This window comes from Aethalodelphis obliquidens, unplaced genomic scaffold (genome assembly GCF_003676395.1).
Source record: "Aethalodelphis obliquidens isolate GAN/ISIS:26980383/991018 unplaced genomic scaffold, ASM367639v1 scaffold12, whole genome shotgun sequence".
NCBI classification, from domain to species: Eukaryota; Metazoa; Chordata; class Mammalia; order Artiodactyla; family Delphinidae; genus Aethalodelphis; species Aethalodelphis obliquidens.
The window spans coordinates 9597734-9617734 of NW_020837956.1; the positions used below are offsets into that span (position 1 = coordinate 9597734).

The following is a 20001-nucleotide window of genomic DNA, read 5'->3' on the forward strand; positions in this document are numbered from 1 at the left end:
ATTAACAACATTCTTTGGTTCAATTTTAAATTCATATTTTTATATGATTTCAAGAGTTAATGATTAGGAGTAGCGGATAAAGGAATAAGTTCTGATAGACCACATGAAGACTGTGATCTGGTTTTGTTACTTACTGGTTATATTATTCTGGGTAAGTCATTTAGCCTGAGACAAATTTCTTTATCTATAATATGGGGATATATCTTCTTGGAAGTGAAACCCAAGAGCAGTACTATCAGAATCCTCTTTTTTAGAGAAGATTTTGTCTACAAAGCACGTTATGAGTAGAAAAGACTGAGCATAAATTCAAAATTTAAGTCACCAACAAACAGAAGCAATATTAAACTGAGTGAATTGCCTTTGCTCTGGCAATCATTGACTAAAATACTATTCTTAACCCATTTCACTTCCTGAGATCTCAGTTCAGTTAACAAACTTTCACTGAGCACATAATACCTGTCAGGTTTTATGGATACACTTGGTTCATGCAATGAAGCAGACACATATGTAGATAAATAGCAATTATCATTAAGCCCACTGTTATTATTTTCAAGTTTTAAAATTAAGCTGGTCATTTTGTATACCTTGGAGTAGGATATAGTTTTCAATGAATGTCTGTTAAATTTTAAGTTTACATGGTTATATTTTTGGGTCACTAAAAATATAATCTCAGAAATAAATAAGCAAATTAATTATTCTGCTGATTTTTCTTATTCTTTCAAACTATTTTGTTTAGTGAATAGTCCTTTTTTTTTTTTTTTATTTTGAGGGAATGAAATGACAAGAATGTGCACCAAATTTCTCAGAAAAGTGTAAGTTATCTCAATGTGGGACAAAAGACATAAGTTTAGAGGGTTTAATATTTAAAAATTTTTATGTTCCGTTTTCATCCTTACCTCTATTTCTCTTTCAGGATTCAGATCGTGATCCCACAGAATTATTTTTCTGTCTTTCCCGCCTCCAGTTAATAACATACCATTTCTCATCTGACAAAGTGTGAACACACTGCCATCATGAGCTTTGATTTGTTTGCTGATCTGATAAACACCTAATATGATGAGGAGTAAAATAAGAACGTGAGCGATAACATTTTCCATCAGATTTTAGAGTCTTTTTGGAAGAAAACTTTAGCAGAACTGTAGAGTGATTGCTGAATGACTCAACAATCAAAAACCTATTTTCAGCAAGTCTTCTGCAAGTCAGGTAGTAAAGCTTTAATACAACCTTTTGCATTTATGTCAATAATCAGTTACTCTGAAAATATTTCAAAATACATTCTTACAAAAAGGTAGACTAAAGCAGTGATAATTCCACAGACAACAGAGGGTATATTAACCTCAGAACTTTACTACCTTTTATAATCATCTTACATGGTAGTTAGGGTAGGTATTATTACTCTTCTGATTTTAGAACTAAGGACATAGGTATAGAATTGGCTTAGCCAATACCACACAGTTAGCTAGTGACAAAGCTGTGACTAGGACTCAAGTCTCTTTACTCAATGTTCTTTTACGTTTGCAAAAAAAGCCTTCATTTCCTCTCGAGGCAACAGTCATAATATTTAACATTTAACCACTGCTGAACTGGAGGACTTCTGCTCTGTCAGGGATAGTAACCCCTTTTATTTGCTGAGATACTGGGGAAGGTGTGAGGCAGAAGAGGCACTGGCAGCTTGCAGCAGTGGCTTTTGACCAACCAGAAAAGTATTTTAAAAACTGATCCAGTCACACCAATGTGATAGCTGAATGACAGCCCAGTTTTCTTGTATGCTCTCAGCACTTCACAAGTACCCAGGAAGGGACAAGGCAGGTACGAAAATATAATCAGAGCCTCTTTCTTAAAGGTGAACATAAGATTTCATGATGCCTTACTCAGAGAAGCTCTTCATTCAGCTAGTGAAGCTGCTAGAGTAAGAGAAAAACTTTTTAGAAGATGAGAGCTTGCAGAATTAGTTACCAGGTTCAAAATGGCAAGGTAGAACCTGGTTTAAGTATGACCAAAGTCAGTTAATAAATACACCTTAGATCCCTTGGAAATGAAAAAAATTACAAGTTTAAAAATTGTTCAGTGGGGGCTTCCCCCACACTGAACAACGGGAGAGGCCACAACAGTGAGAGGCCCACGTACCGCAAAAAAAAAAAAAAAAAAAAAAAAAAAATTGTTCAGTGGGGGGCTTCCCCAGTGGCGCAGTGGATAAGAATCTGCCTGCCAATGCAGGGGACAAAGGTTCGATCCCTGGCCCAGGAAGATCCCACATGACGCAGAGCAACTAAGCCCGTGCACCACAACTACTGAGCCTGTGCTCTAGAGCCCATGCTCCACAACAAGAGAAGCCACTGCAGTGAGAAGCCCGCTCATCACAACGAACAGTAGCCTCCACTCGCCGCAACTAGAGAAAGCCCGTGCGCAGCAACGAAGACTCAATGCAGCCAAAAATAAATAAATAAATAAAAATTAATAATAATAATAAAAAAGTTCAGTGGGGAAATGGGTGAAGGTGGTTAAAGCTACAAATTTCCAGTTATAAGATAAATAAGTTTTGGGAATTTAATGCACAGCATGGTGACTGCAGTTAACAATACTGTATTGTACATTTGAAAAACGTTGCTAAGGTAGTGCATCGTAAAAGTTCTCAGAACAAGAGAAAAACCTCTACTGTATGAGGTGATGGTTGTTAACCAAACTTATTGTGGCAATCATTTTAAAATATATACATATATCAGGGGCTTCCCTGGTGGTGCAGTGGTTAAGAATCCGCCTGCCAGTGCAGGGGACATGGGTTTGATCCCCAGTCTGGGAAGATCCCACATGCCGCGGAGCAACTAAGCCCGAGTGCCACAACTACTGAGCCCGCGCTCTAGAGCCTGTGAGTCAAAACTACTGAGCCCACGTGCCACAACTACTGAAGCCCTTGTGCCTAGAGCCCATGCTCCGCAACAAGAGAAGCCACTGCAACGAGAAGCCCACATACCGCAACAAAGACACAACACAGCCAAAACTAAATTAAAAAAAATAAATGTATTAAAAAAAATGTGAACTGTAAAAAAAAAAAAATTAAAAAATATATATATCAAATCATTTTGTTGTATACCTTAAACTTACACAATGTTATATGTCAATTATACCTCAAAAACCTGCAAAAAAAATTGTTCATTTTCTAATAAAATTTTTCATCAACTTTAAATGGATAAACAAAATGTGGTATTATTCAGCCCCAAAAAGCAATGAGGTACTAATACATGCTATAACATGGATGAACCTTGAAAACATTAAGGTTCGACTGAAAGAAGTTGGTCACAAAAGACCACATATTCCATGATTCCATTTATATGAACTGTCCCACACAGGCAAATCCACAAAGACCAAAAGCGACAAACAGTTGCTAGGGACTGAGGAGAGAGAGGAATGGGAAGTGACTCCAAATGGGCACAGTGTTTCTTTTTGGGATGATGAAAATATTCTGAAGTTAGTGGTGATGATTGCACAACTCTGTGAATATATTAAAAATCACTGAATTGTACATTTTAGAAGGGTGAATTTTATGGTATGTGAAGTATATCTCAGTAAAGCTGTTATTGAGGTTGTTCATTTTTACTCATCTATCTGAGCTGCCATTACATTGTTAAAATTAAAATTTGTAGAGTTTTGGTTTCCTAAAAAAAAATTATGCTACAGCTGACTCTCAAAATTACTCAGTGTGAGGCTGCTAGTGGCACAAATATTTAATAGATGGGTATATTTGGCAGGGAGAAAGGAACGGGCTTGCCTACTTTGGAGTAGGGCTTGCCTGATTCAGCAACGCTAGGAGCAGAACTCCAACAAACTTGCTATTCAGGTCAACTGCCTCGGCTCACATCAACATTCATCACGTAAAAATACTTTAAACATTGAACAACACAACTGTGACCAGCAGGATAGCCAGCCAATTATCTAGCATAGCTCTGATGTGACCAAGAGAGAAAGAACATCTGAGAGATGTGAATTTTCTGAGAGTACTGCTGGCTTTGCTTGGGCATTTAAAAGTGGGGGGAAAAGTGGGGGCAAAGGGCTTATTTTTCTCATGCATGGTCAAATTAACAAGAGTAATCTGAAAGTACCACGGTACCATGTAAGAAATTACAAAACGCAGAGGTGTGGCATTTCATAGCTCTCTATCAGAATGCAGGAAAGTTAAATACAGTTTCTCTATTTTTAATTCAGTTTTCCCTACTTCTAAACATGACAAATACTTTGTTAAACACTTAAGATCTTCCTAGAAAAATGGAGTCTTAGAAAATGAAAAACTGAAGAACAAATGCTTCATCAAGAATAAAAATACCCTATATAAGTAATCAACATGGTGAGATACCCACTTTCTGCCTCCTACCACCCCAGGATAGTTATTTCCTGAGGAGGACCTATATTAATTTAGCTAAAAACATGTCTGTGCTTTAAATTTAAACAAGTTACCAAAGCTTGCTTTACATAGTATTTACCCACAAAATAATTTATAATCCAAGATTTCCTTCTCATGGGTCTGTATTTCTGACACTTTAATTTAAGCCAAATAATGTCTGAAATACCTGCCAAGAAAAATAATTATCCTTGTATTACAAACCTATTGTACTTCCTGGCACAATCATGGCCAAGTCCATCCAAGCTTACTTGCAAATCCCCCCTTTCTTCTCAACTCTAGCAGAAACAAGCTTCTGTAAAAACCAAGTTTACCTTGACTGCCAAATAAAGATCCTTTGGAGGGCTTTCTGTGCCTGTTTAACTACAGAATCAAATATCAGGGAGACTTTGAAATTTATGTTATATTCTTAGCAATGCGCAAATGGGTCCATGTTGATTATTTGGAGATCAGGTAAAATGGTAGTATTTCTTAAAGAAACCTGGCAAAGATTTCAGAATAATGAACATTTTAATGGTGGTGTTGATACTCTCAACTTCCTCTCCCCCACTTAAAGAATTATGAATTATTTTATATAAGAAAAATTCTGAACCATTTCCTATATGTAGGAAATAACAAATACCTTATACCCACATAAGAAATAGAAAATACTGAAACAACCTAAGTGTCCATAGATGGAGGAATGGATAAAGGAAATGTGGTATATATATACAATGGAATAAAAAAGAAGGAAATCCTGCCATATGCAACATGAATAGACTGTGAAGACACTATGCTAAGTGCAAAAAGTCAGAGAGAGAAAGACAAATGCTATCAACATATGATCTAAGTTATATGTAGCATCTAAAAAAAATAAACTCACAGAAACAGAATAGACTGGTGGTTGTCAGAGGCGGGGGAGGTGGGTAGAAGAAATGGGTGAAGGTAGTCAAAAGGTACAAACTTAGAAATTTAACGCAAAGGTGGTGACTACTGTTTATAATACTGTAATGTATATTTGAAAGTTGCTAAGGGAGCAGATCTTAAACGTTCTCATCACAAGAAAAAAAAACTGTGAGGTGATGGATGTTAACTAAACTTATTTTGGTAATCATTTTACAATATATACGAATATCAAGTCATTATGTTGTACACCTTAAGCTAGACAAGGTTATACATTAAAAATGTTATAAAACTGGAAAAAAAAAGAGAACAGAAAATACTAATTACTTTGAAGATTCCTGTTAAATTACACTTAAGGTAAGGAAAAAATGGTTTGGAAGCTAGAGAGCTCCTTATGAGGCATAAAACACAGTTTTGGTTTGTCTCCTATTTACTAGAATAAAAGGATTAGCTGTGAAATTATACTTCTGCAATCCCTCAAAGTCCCTTTTTCAGATGCAGTATCACAGTATAGTCAAATTTTGGTTGATAAAGACTGCCATGGGTACAGAAATATCATATTAGGGAATATGCAAACTGGATTAATCTACTGAAATTTTGGGCAAGAATTTAAAAATGGAAACTATGAACATCTGTTCTGATCTGGGCTTACACATTTATTTCACTAAACTCACCAAATCCTTTCCAGCCATATTTACATAGCTCAAAACTCCAAATATAAAGGAAGAAACAAAATTCTCATCAAGTTTGCCCATAATAGGGTCAATCATGTAGCAAATTTCATGTGCCCAGCAGTTTACAAGATTAGATTTTCTGTTTTCTGTTCGTGCATATGCAGATTTTCTCTGCACAAAGGCTAAGCCACAAGTTTTTCAGATGAAAACCAAAATAAAAACAACTTCTGAACCTCTCCCTGCCTCTCACCTTGCACATTAAGGCTAATGAAGAGTGCATTTATACCCAAACTCTGCTCAGAGTGGTAGGATAATATGTCAACAATTTAAGTCACTGTTTTGATAATATAATACTGTTCCTGGCATTTCTGATACTGAAAAAAATGTGCCCAGGAAAAAGAAAAGAGAGGTAAGTGGGGAGGGCAACTGATAATACTGTTCTTTTTTCTTAAGAATCCTTAACCAGGAGCTTCTGGGTTGGTGAACACATGGGGATTCGGGGAGAGTGGTGCGCCTGGGGAGGGCATGTAGGCTCTTGGCGGGCCCTTTTCCCTGGCCTTGCCCTGTGCATTTTTTCCATCTGGCTGTTCCTGAGTTATCTTCTTTTATCATAAACTGGTGATCTACTTTACACTGGCTACAGCGCTCAGGCCAGGTGTCAGTACTGGAGGGAATTTGGTGTCCATCCACCGTGATGCCTCCAACTGCACATATGGCCACTTGCTCACACTAAGGATGACAGTGAAATACTTGGAAGATCATCAAACTGAAATCAGAGAACCCATTTCAACTGCTAGCTCTGCAGACTCTGGGCTAATTAATAAATGTCTTCAATTCTTAGTTTTTATGCATGGAAAAGGGGTGTGAAGTGGAATAAAGTGATGTCACGGATATAAAAAAATCCCCAGGGGAATGTCTCAGGAACCTCAGGTTGGTTCCCTGTCACCTCCTTTTTCTTTCTCCCCCTCCTTTTTTTTTTGTGGAACTCAGAGACTGACAGGCCTAGCTAGTTTTCTTTCTACTGCTACTACATGCTACGCTAATAAAGAATCTCTCTCTGCTCCCAGCCTACTGATTTTAGAACAAGGTCTGTAATTTTCCTCTCATAACCTTCTACTTTGAAGGAAGTATATGGTTCTCTGGATATTTTTTCAGTTTTATTGTCCTTAAACAGAAAGGAAAAATGAGATTGAAAAAAAGCTATTTTTTTAAATTTAATTTTTATTTTATATTGGAGTATAGCTGATTTACAATGTTGTGTTACTTTCAGGTGTACAGCAAAGTGATTCAGTGACATTCTTTTTCAGATTCTTTTCCCACATAGGTTATTACAGAATATTGAGTAGAGTTCCATGTGCTATACAGTAGGTCCTTGTTGATTATCTATTTTATATATAGTAGTGTGTATATGAAAAAAGACTATTTTCAATGTTTTTTTCTCTAATTTTTTCATGTACCATAGAAAAGGGCAAAGTGGACCTGTATATTTGGGTGCAAATGGGACTTGAGGATAAAATATATCTGTGTTTTTGAGGAAAACCAATTTGAGGTAAAGCTGAATGAATTCCAAGGCCCACTACTGGGGCTGGGAAGAGGAGCTGTAGTGAGAAAAAGAAAAAGAAGAAGGGGACTAACGATGAGTTATTCTTTTTGTCTCTCCTGTCCCATTTTACCATATGGCCATACACACTGTTCTTACACATATTGTATCTCCAGACCCAGCCCAGGAGACAGTAAAACCTACAGTCGGTTGCTATGTTGGGAAAAGGAGAAGAGAAAGGGAGGAAACATAACACAAATGTAGTAATTGGGACTATCTTTCTATATCACAGATAACTATGTTAACCAACAGCTGTTAAGAAAAGGTCCTTGGAACCATCCTTTTGTGAGTTGATATGGACAATTTTAATCACTAACTATTTAGAAAATGATACCTCTAAATTTGTAGGTCTTTGGTTTTAGTATTCATTTATTATAATAAATCCAATTTCCATAGGCAAGTCAAAGGTTTCAGCTGGATTCCAATTCCAACAAGTAGAATTCTGAAGTAATGGAGTCTGATTATGTGGTATTTTACTATATTACTACTCTTATATTATCCATTAACAATAAAAACTTCAACTTTTTAACAGGGAGCCACTTTTACTGAGAGCAATGTCATCCTGCGTGACCTCCACCATTTAGCCACATAAGATCTCGGGATAGAATGTAGGCTATTACTCTTTTTCAAGGATAAAATCTTTCTTCTTACACTCAAACCAGTTATTCTCATCTCTCTCTCTAAGATTTTTAGTCTTTTTTCCACCACAATACCCAGTTTACTCTCAGGTTTTAGGCAACCTTAAAAAGACTACTGATTGATTCTAGCAACTTTGCCTTCCATTCCATTTTCAACTAGGATTCTCAAAATTCTCCATTTTATTATTATTATTTTTAATACATTTATTTATTTATTTATTTTTGGCTGTGTTGGGTCTTTGTTGCTGCGCACGGGCTTTCTCTAGCTGTGGTGAGCTGGGGCTACTCTTCGTTGTGGTGCGCGGGCTTCTCATTGTGGTGGCTTCTCTTGTTGCGGAGCACAGGCTCTAGGTGTGCAGGCTTCAGTAGTTGTGGCGCACGGGCTTAGCTGCTCCACAGCATGTGGGATCTTCCCGGACCAGGGCTCGAACCCGTGTCCCCTGCACTGGCAGGCCGATTCTTAACCACTGCGCCACCAGGGAAACCCAAAATTCTCCAATTTAAAACTGGATATTCTATACTTAGCTGTTCTACGGCCTTAATGTTCTATTGAAATTGCAAGCTCCTTTGGTCTTTCCTTGGTTCTTATTCTTCTTGATCTCCCTAGAGCACTGAAACTCCTGGGAATTCTCTGCTTCCTTGTTCAGGCACTAAATAAAAAGTTCTATCTTGCTTTTTTTTTTGCGGTACGCGGGCCTCTCACTGTTGTGGCCTCTCCCGTTGCGGAGCACAGGCTCTGGACGCGCAGGCTCAGCGGCCATGGCTCACGGGCCCAGCCGCTCCGTGGCATGTGGGATCTTCCCGGACCGGGGCACGAACCCGCGTCCCCCGCATCGGCAGGCGGACTCCCAACCACTGCGCCACCAGGGAAGCCCTTTTTTTAAAATCTCACTTCTGTAACCCCTGTAGGCTCTTTTCTGGTCATCTAACTGTGGGACTAAGGATCCTTGGCCTCACAGCTCTTCTCTCTTCCATGGTGAACTCAACCAGTTTTTAGGATTCTTGTGGATAACTCGGAAAATCTGTATCTTTAATCCCTATTTGAATTTTCATTGGCTTAGTATATATTAGTTTAAATTGATAAGAGAAACTGCAATTCACTACTATTTTTTAAAATTGTATTTCCTTCATGCTGGCTATCTCTTGTTTTTGTTAACACATGACAAGTTATTCACACTATCCTGGATGTTTCACGTTCATAACCATCTTTGTCCCTGAACTTACACTGATCCCTAAGTGGGATCAAAGTTCCATATCTTTTGTAGTGTTGCACATTCATTATGGCTTAACAGAAATATCATTTCTTCTGTGAAGGCTTCACAAAATATTGAAGATTGGGATGACTTCTCTCTTAATCTTTACGGTGTTTAAATTAACATGTATCTGTATCATCTCTAATTATTTTGTATTAACCTCCTGGAAGGAAAGGTACAGTGTAGTAAAATGTAGGTTACATATGCTTAATAAATGAGTAAATAATTTGATTTAAAGAAAGACTATCGTGAAGAACCTTAAAAACAAAATGTATGTTGGTGACTCTCATACTGACTCCCTGCAGCTTTCTCTCTCCTGGTCTGGATAAGAGATGGCACTGCAATAGCAATATGCGCAAACTGAAAGGAATGACTTCAATATGAGAATACTGTACCTTTAGGCCCTTTCCCAGGTGTGGGTTCTACAGTAGTTTTGCTCCATATAAGTATGACTCCACCTGAGTCTCCAGTAAGAACATCTCCATTCCCCAAGAATGTCAAACACTGCACAAATTTTGGTTTTTCATATTTCTACAATGAAACAATGAGAATTTTCAGTTTTCCCTTTGGCATGATGACTTTATGCTTACTCAACAATTAAAAAATTCAAGTTTTATAATGAAGTTATAACATTCTGGTCCTTACCCCAAAAACTCCCTGTTTTCTTGTTAGTGAATTGCCACTCCAGGTCCAGAAAAAAATGTGAGATTTACCACAGGTTATTATAGTATTTGCATCTGTTGGATGGAATTCCACAGCCAAAACAACTTCATTTGTTGTCTGTGGAAAGAGAAATAAAGTTTTAGATGAATGTATATACTTATCTCCATTAAGTACCAATTACAGGTACTGATAATCAAATATAGGAAAATTTTTAAGGAAATGCCTTTTCTTCAAAGTTCTATTTTCCTGAAAAATTTTAATAATAGATTTTTAGAATAATGATTTAAACTTGATGTCCTTATCCTATTATATCATCTTTTATGCTATCTATATATAATAACTCTGCACTAGGAAGACATTTACATGAATTAGTTTTAGGTTGTTTTAATTTCTTGCATATTCAAGGAAAAGTACGCTAAAACTACCAAATGAAAGAACAATGTACATGCTGTCTTAAAGACATTGCCATTTTGGTCTTAAAAAAAACAAACCAGTCTTATCTTTATTTGTACCATACTACTATTGACCATTCATTCAGGAAAATATTACTGATTTAGAGATTCAACCCCATGCTGAAGATGTAAAAAGTAGATACAGAATGGTCACTACTGATTCCTACAGAATGAAAAAACAAAAAACAAAGAGCTTTTATGCTCTTTCCTCAAAAAAACCTAGGAAAGGGACCTCATTAAACTTAAAAGCTTTTGCACAGAAAGGAAACCATAAACAGAACGAGAAGACAACCCGAAGAATGGGAGAAAATATTAGTAAACAATGCAACTGACAAGGGATTAGTCTCCAAAATATACAAATAGCCCATGTAGCTCAGTATCAAAAAAACAAACAAGCAAATCAAAAAATGGGCAGAAGAGAAACAGACATTTCTCCAAAGAAGACACACAGATGGCCAAAAGCCACATGAAAAGACGTTTAACATCGCTAATTATTAGAGAAATGCAAATCAAAACCACAATGAGGTATCACCTCACACCAATCGGAATGGTCATCATCAAAAAGTCTACAAATAATTAATGCTGGAGAGAATGTAGAGAAAAAGGAACCCTCCTACACTGTTGGTGGGAATGTAAATGGGTACAACCACTACGGAGAACAGTATGGAGGTTCCTTAAAAAATTAAAAATAGAACGACCATACGATCCTGCAATCCCACTCCTGGGCATATATCCAGAGAAAACCATAATTTGAAAAGATACACGCACCCCAATGTTCACCGCAGCACTATTTACAACAGCCAAGACATGGAAGCAACCTAATGTCCATCAACAGATGAGTGGATAAAGAAGATGTGGTACATAAATACAATGGAATATTGCTTAGCCATAAAAAAATGAAATAATGCCATTTGTAGCAACATGGATGGACCTAGAGATTATCATACTAAGTGAAGTCAGACAGAAAAAGACAAACAACATATGCTATCACTTATATGTGGAATCTAAAAAAAATGATACAAATGAACTTATTTACAAAACATAAACAGACTCACAGACCTAGAAAACAAACTTAGGGTTATCAAAGCGGAAAGGTTGGGGGAGGGGCAAATTAGGAATTTGGGAGTAACATATACACACTACTACATATAAAATAAACAATAAGGACCTACTGTATAGCACAGGAGACTATACACTCAATATTTTGTGATAACTATATAAGAAAAGAATCTGAAAAAGAATATATATTGTGTGTATATATATGTGTATGTGTGTGTATACATATGTATAACTGAATCACTTTGCTGTACACCTGAAACTAACACATCATTGTAAATCAACTATACCTCAATAAAAAAATATATAAAAAAGTACACTAGGGATGTAATGTACAACATAATAAATATTATTAACACTGCTGAATGTTATATATAACACTTGTAAAGAGTAAATCCCAAGAATTCTTATCACAAGGAAAAAGATTTTTTTCTATTTCTTTCATTTTCTATCTATATGAGATGATGGATGGTCACAAAACTTATTGTGATAATCATTTCATGACAAATGTAAGCCAAATCATTAAGCTGTATACCTTAAAGTTATACAGGGCTGTATGTCAATTATATTTCAATAAAACTGGAAGGAAAAAAGAAGAAAAAGGAAAAGATAATGTGTTGATAACAAAGCAAAATTAGTCACCTCTCTTCCAGAATTGGAATCTTTTAAAAACTGATTCAGCAGTCCTTAGTTTTCACTTGGAAAAAATCAAAACTACTCAACAGTTGGATCTTATGCCAAACCGATTAATCAAGGATTATAAAGCTAACTATAAATATTCCCAAGTATACAAACCCATGGTTCCAGTGGTAAGATATTCAAGATATAAACCGAATAATCTATGAAAATAAATCACTTTGGGTATGAGTGTGGCCTTACAGGGTATTTTAACTTTTTATTGATGTGTACTATATAATCAGAAAAGCTCACAAATCCTAAGTACATAGCTTGATAAGTTTTCACAAATTGAACACACCTCTGTACAGCATCTAAAGCAAGAAACAGAACATTACTAACATCCCAGAAACATCCCAGATCCCTTTTCTACTCACTATCCCCTCACTGCTGAAGTAACCATGATCCTCATTTGCAGTAGCGAAGATTAGCTTTGTCTGTTTTATTTAAATGGAATAATACAGAAGGTATTCCTCTGTGTCTAGCTCATTTTATCAATATTACATTTGTGAGATCCACAAATGTTGGTGCATATATTGTAATTTGTTCATTCTAATTGCTGTATAGTATTCCTTTGTATGGAAAGACCACATTATTGATATATCCATTCTCTTATTGATGGGCATTTGAGTAATTTTTTCTTTTATTTTTGATTACTTGTATATACTTCTTTTGGGTTTATACCTAGAAGTGGAACAAGATGGGTCAGAAGGTATGCATATGCATGTGTTCAACTTTACTAGGTAATACCAAACAGTTTTCCAAAAGGGCTATACCAATTTACATGACTAGCAGCAGTATACGAGAGTTCCAGTTACTTTACACCCTCACCAATCTTGGTGATTTTGTCTGTTCTTACTGATTCATATTTCCACATATATTCAGCTTGTCAATGTCTATAAAAATCATGCTGGGATTTTGACTATGTTGAATGTATAGACCAATATGCAGAGAACTAACATCTTTACAATACCGGCTTCTATCCATTACTACTGTATAATCCTCCAATTATTTAGGTCTTCTTTAATATCTATCTGTCAATAAGGTTTTGAAGTTGCCTTACTGAATTTTAAATATACATAAATTAACAAGTAATGTATTAAATCCCCAATCCTTGTGACATAAGCCAGGACAGAGCTTATCTACAGAAGAATAAAGTTAACACACAGGGAGAAGCTAAGAGGGGAGACAGAGAATCAGTGATGTAGTCCCTGAATCAAATCATTCCTGAGGCAAAATCTCCCTCTGACCTTTACTAGAGGTTTTCTTTAACTCCCTAAACATGAATCAATAAACTCTCGTTAAATTTGCTTTAGTTGTTTTGAAGTTGTTTGCAATGAAAGAGTTCTAATATAGATATTTGGGATACAGAGTTGAGTGAACTTGCTGACTGACTGGGTGTGAAAGTGAGGGAAAAGGAATCATGAACGATGCCCAAGTTTCCAGCTTGAGCAACTAAGTGCAATGTGATGTTAGTCACGGACAGACAAACTGGTTGGGGGCTAACAAATATGATTAGTACAGATTTGGACACTTTGCTTGTGACTTGCGGGATTCAAATAAAGATGTCCAGCAGGCAACAAGAATTGCTCTTGTTACTCTGGGCTGGAGTGAGCTGATGTGGGACATGGCAGGTAGTAACCAAGGCCATGGAAGCAACAGGAGCAGCATATGATATCAACAGAAGACATGGGGTGTAACTCTCAGGAACACCAACACCAAAGGTTCTGGAAAGGAGGTCCAGGAGTGGCCACTAGGAGGAAAACCATAAGACTTCATCTGGTAGCCTTTCCTACAAAGGACCAAAATTCACATATTTCACTTCAGTGTAACTTTCCTATGTTTCAATGTTAAATTACTCTGAATGATGGCTGACAGACAATCTATCTTCATTTATGTTTTTTAAAGTCTGAGGTTTCCTGATACCTTATATTCCTTTCAAGTACAATCAAATCTACTCTGCTACTTTCAAAAGATTAACTTATACTATTTAAAAGAAATAACCTCTTTTCATCCAACAAGCTGAAGGCTTGAAGCTTACACAAAACTAGGAGAGCGCACAATTGAAGAGGAATGTGACGTTATTTAAGAGTATAGCAAATATGTCACAGGCTTTTAAAAGCCATGCTGTCAGGACTTCCCTCGTGGTGCAGTGGTTAAGAATCCACCTGCCAATGCAGGGAACATGGGTTCGATCCCTGGTCCAGGGATTTCCCACATGCCGTGAAGCAGATAAGCCCGAGTGCCACAACTACTGAACTTGTGCTCTAGAGCCCGCGAGCCACAGCTACTGAAGTCTGCATGCCTAGAGCCCTTGCTCCGCAACAAGAGAAGCCACGACAATGAGAAGCCCGTGCACTGAAGAGAGCCCCCGCTCGCCGCAACTAGAGAAAGCCCACGCGCAGCAACGAAGACCTAACGCAGCCAAAAATAAATTAAATAAATTAAAAAAAATTTTTTTAAACCCATCCTGTTGCTTTGAATCCCTTTGAACCTGTCAGAGGGAGGTCGTTTCTGAGCCATATGAATGCAGTTGCAATGCTAACCTCATTCCTCTCTTACAAGTTATAGCCTGCTCTAAACGAAAGGATTAACACTATTCTATAGCAACTATAAAGGCTGTAGTATTTTATTTAATAATTCCATACACATAATTAAAACCAAAAAACTTATCATTACATATGCTTTTCAGTTATGTCAGCCATATTCCAAAGGTTGAATTTTTCCTTTAGATTTGTTAATCTTTAAAGATTGAAAAAAATAACATATTTTGTTAAAGAAAAAGAAGCCAAGTAGAGTATACAGTCTTAACTTTGAGATTACACATCCAACTACTTTGGCATTTCAGTAGTACAATGTGTCTGAAATATCACTGAAAGTGGTTGAAGCTGCTTGACTACTGTATCTTAAAACTGACTACCATAAGAATAATGACAAATCAATAAATTTGATGAATTTGGCCAGCTGGTGCTTTCTTGAAACCTAAGGATATGCAATATACTTCCAAGGATTTACAAAACAAATAATGTATTCTAAAAGATAATACCCAATTAAAATGTTTTTACCTTTATTTCTGCTCCTTTTGATTTCTTCTGCCAATCCCATACAGTAAGCATATGCTCATTGGAGTCATCAATAACACATAAATGAACACCTGAATCCTAAAGAAAAGTCAATTTAAATAAGCATTTAAAAATTTTCAGATAAGGCTGACTTTCTAAAAAGAAATACCATATTATTAAAACTGCCAAGTTTAAGATAATCCAAAATCCTTTAAGCTCATGGTTCCTTGAAATATAATGAATACACTATTTACTAAGACTGTATTTTCTTCAGAAATATAATAAAAAGTCTTTAAAAATTGTTTTTCCATTTCTAATTTTTTCCCCTAGGTTGATCTCCACTTGCTCTCTAGCCACTTTTATTATTCAGAGATAGCAAATAATTAATTTGGAGGACACCCTAGTCCCTTCTGCAGCTTAAAGTATTTTCTGCTTTAAAGTAGTCTGACTGCATTTAAAGTATTTTCCTTTGAGGTAGATGTGAAATGTATATAATTTTATAACTTTGCTCCTAAATTTTGGTAGTTTGATAGAACAAGCTAAAATTAATGGCTACTTTAAAGTTTGCCAATTTGTTTTCCATGATATACCTGATTTACATTAGCATGAATAAACAAGATAAAAACATAACTAATGCCTCCCAGTTTAAGAAAAAGAACTGTGGATGATACTAAAAGATTATTTTTTTCTAGTAGCATTTGTAGTATATGCCTTATGATGTCTATGGAACAAAGAAATATTGTGGTGATAAGTGAGAGGTACCGAGGAAGGGCAGAGCTTACTTTCCTCTTTATCTTTCTTTTATCCTGTATTGGAATGATTACCTAAATGAGGAAAAGTCAGAGTGTGAGGCAATCCAAGATACTCTTAACACTGTAACAATGGTATCAACAAGATGACAACAGTTCCTGCTACAGAAATTTTGGGGGGTAAAAAAGGTTTAAAAGTATTTCCCTTCTGTCCTCTGATCTCCTTTTCTAAATGCCTTTCTCCCAATTCCTGACTCATTATACCCCTTGACATTCAGTGCCTGCAAGCTAGTAAAGTTCCTATATCCACCCAAACTGATCTTTCTGCTCTAAAAATGTCCCTTGCTCCTCCATGTCCCACAAGACACTCATAATCCAGAATACAGCTGCTGATAGTTAGGAACTGAAGAGACAATATGAATACATAAATATATCCTAAAGCATGAATGAGGCCCAATAAAATCTGGAGGTATATTTGTAATTGAAATTAAAAATTATGATCCTAAAATAAAGAAGTTTTCCTGTATACTCTATAATAATTACATATAATTCAAGAATAAATAGAATGTTTACATGAGCAACATCTTGTTTTATTTTCACAAAATAAAGTCTCAAGGCTTAGGTAAGATTGCTAGACACTGAATTTTAAACTTAAATTTAAAATCATGCTGTCGGGGCTTCCCTGGTGGCGCAGTGGTTAACAATCTGCCTGCCAGTGCAGGAGACACGGGTTCGAGTCCTGGTCCGGGAGGATACCACATGCCGCAAAGCAACTGAGCCCGTGCGCCACAACTACTGAGCCTGTGCTCTACAGCCCATGAGCCACAACTACTGAAGGCTGAGCACCTAGAGCCTGTGCCCCGCAACAAGAGAAGCCACCGCAATGTGAAGCCTGCACACCGCAAGGAAGAGTAGCCCCCGCTCGTTGCCACTAAAGAAAGCCCACACACAGCAACGAAGACCCAATGCAGCCAAAATTAAATACATAAATAAATTAATTAATTAAAAAAATCATGCTGTCATCAATTCAGAACCAAAACAATTCATGATTTTAGTGAACGCAAAGGTCTGACTGTTTCCTTTACTCCAATATGACATTAAGAAAAGACAATACTTGTGGGAGAACTGGCCAAGTTTCATGTCTGTACATTTTCTAAATAAAATAGATCTCCATGATTCAAGCTGAAGCAAAAGCACATCTTACTGCTTGTTTCAATTTTACTATGCTACGTATGCATTCCTTTAACCATTTCCTGCTATTACGTTAGAATCCTATTTCAGGACAGAACAAAGTTAAGTATAATTAAGCGAAATATCCTGGATCCTATCTAAACCAAAGTACTTTAGCACTTAGGTTAAAATGCTGGCCACTGTTAAGCAATAGCTAACATCTAATTTTTCATTTCAATTATCACTTTCCATGAACACAGACACAAACAAAACTGAGCTTAACTTCTTTTCTGTGTCTTTGTGCAGCTGGCTAACTCCCTTAAATACTTACTGCTTTTGAAAAATCCAGGCATCCTACTCCACGCTCAAAAGTTCCAAGTCCAATAATTTGCAGTGTAGATAGACTAACTGAATCCCACACTCTGACATGGGGTTGCAGGGGCTGCAGAAACAAGGGGAAAAACACAAGACAGCAAGACAACTAGTATTTAGGTAGATGAAAATAAATACCACTCCCACAAGAACTGTTTACATATGCCCCCAAAGAATCTTGAGCAGGTATTTTCTTCTCATACCATGAAAGTAAGGAAATAACAAAAGTGATAACAGTAGCAGCAAATGATTTGAAGTATTTACTATGTGTTATATACTATTCTGAGTATATTACATTATATTCATTTAATTCTCACAGACCTATGGGTTAGGTGCTATTTATTATAACCACCATTTAACAGATGAGGAAACTGAAATGGAGGTAATAACTTGTCTATAGTTATCCAGCTATTAAAAGGTGGAGTCAGGATTCTAACATCAGCAAATTTGCTCTGGAAATCCTGCTTTTAGCATTACTTTCATTCCTGAGAAAATAATACTTTTTAAAAGAATCAGTGTCCAATAAATTGCTAAGCAAACAGTCCTTAAATAGAATTTACAACTGGAAGGGTCTTAAAAGTCATCCAATATAACCCCTCTAACTCCTTTTTCTTTAAAGAAACTTTAAGTCGGAAAATGTCATAAGTAGTCATACACATGCTTATCAGTCATCATTAATATTCACTGTCGATCCTTACAAATAAGGGATTTGTTATGTAAGCCAATTTAACAGTACTGAATAATAACTGAAAAATTTTAAGTGTTATCATTTCTAGTCATATATAAAATCAAGGGATTCATCAATTTAGGGCAACATTGATAAATTATTCTCTGTTTAAAAAAATTTTTTTAACAAGCTTATCAGTTCTCCCATTTTTACAAGTAAATAGTTTCCTTAGGGAGAACACTTATTTTTTTTTGAAACAAAATTTTTACTTTGACTCTCTTTTGTTTTTTTGGAATGTTATTACATCCTAATATTTTTTTTCCCTGCTTATACTAGAAATCCCTTAATAATTAAATTTTAAGAGAATAAAATAAATGAGTTATGGTTAAAATTACAATCAATTCCATTCTAATATCAATATCACTAGGTACAGAATGCATAAAACTGTGCCACTCACCCTTCCATCCTTATCCACTCCAGCTATCTGTCCAGTTGCAATCCTAATTTTGTCAGGATGTATAGCAAGGCTAGAAAGCAGTATTAACAACAATTTTAAATACAGGAAAGACATAAAACAGCAGAAATATGCCTAAGTATCAACATTTTTCAAACAGTTTTTAATCATTAAAAATATCTCAACGTGACCCATTTGATTTACTTTAGCAAATCAAATAAACAACAATTACCTAAAGGATTTCTTTCCTAAGTTTTCAGCTGTACTACTTCCTTGTTAAACTGAACAAATTATTATTAGAACACTAAATCTGAAGAAAATATTTACTCATAATTGTGGCATGATAAATTAAACTGTTCTCATTTGTTCAAGTTCCTTTGTAGTCCTGCACCTAGGAATAAATATTCACATGGTTTTATTACAGTGAAGATGCAATATTGCATTGTGTAATTTTACTTTATTAAAACATAAGCATTGGGCTTCCCTGGTGGCAGAGTGGTTGGGAGTCCGCCTGCTGATGCAGGGGACACGGGTTCGTGCCCCGGTCCGGGAAGATCCCACATGCCACGGAGCTGCTGGGCCCATGAGCCATGGCCGCTGAGCCTGCGCATCCGGAGCCTGTGCGCCGCAATGGGAGAGGCCACAACAGTGAGAGGCCCGCGTACCGCAAAAAAAAAAAAACAAAAACAAAAAAACCCAAAAACATAAGCATTGGCTTCCCTGGTGGCGCAGTGGTTAAGAATCAGCCTGCCAACTTTGGGCAAGAAACTTTTAAGTACAAATTGAAAATACTGCAAAATATATGCCCACATTTCTCATGCTAAACATATGAGTGATGAGCAAGATTTTTAAAAGGATGTCTTCACATCCGTATCTAGAATTCTTCTACATCTTGCAACCAAGGGGTAAGCGCAACTGAGAATGTAATTTTGTTCTTGGTATGTATTGCTCATTAATCTCCGGAAGAGTAGTATCAATTTAAACTGTCATAAATAAAAATGTTTTAAAAGTGTCACTAGGGCTTCCCTGGTGGCGCAGTGGTTGAGAGTCCGCCTGCCGATGCAGGGGACACGGGTTCGTGCCCCGGTCCGGGAGGATCCCACATGCCGCGGAGCGGTTGGGCCCGTGGGCCATGGCCACTGAGCCTGCGCGTCCGGAGCCTGCATGTCTGGAGCCTGTGCTCCACAACGGGAGAGGCCGCAGCAGTGAGAGGCCCGCGTACCGCAAAAAAAAAAAAAAAG

General features: G+C 36.6%; 1 protein-coding gene across 9 annotated transcripts in view; it reads right to left on the reverse strand.

The window, feature by feature from the left end:
- Positions 1–20001, reverse strand: part of EML4 (EMAP like 4) — a 154710-nt gene that overhangs the window by 28370 nt on the left and 106339 nt on the right. For 5 of the 9 annotated variants that reach the window (XM_027113285.1, XM_027113282.1, XM_027113281.1 and 2 more), the window contains 7 exons: positions 18764–18833; positions 17599–17709; positions 16131–16172; positions 15352–15447; positions 10086–10220; positions 9836–9971; positions 897–1048 (listed from right to left, as the gene is read on the reverse strand). In XM_027113285.1, coding sequence (XP_026969086.1) covers positions 897–1048; positions 9836–9971; positions 10086–10220; positions 15352–15447; positions 16131–16172; positions 17599–17709; positions 18764–18833 — 742 coding nt within the window. The remainder of the gene's footprint in view (positions 1–896; positions 1049–9835; positions 9972–10085; positions 10221–15351; positions 15448–16130; positions 16173–17598; positions 17710–18763; positions 18834–20001) is intronic. The other 4 variants (XM_027113289.1, XM_027113288.1, XM_027113284.1 and 1 more) reach the window with 1 other exon arrangement.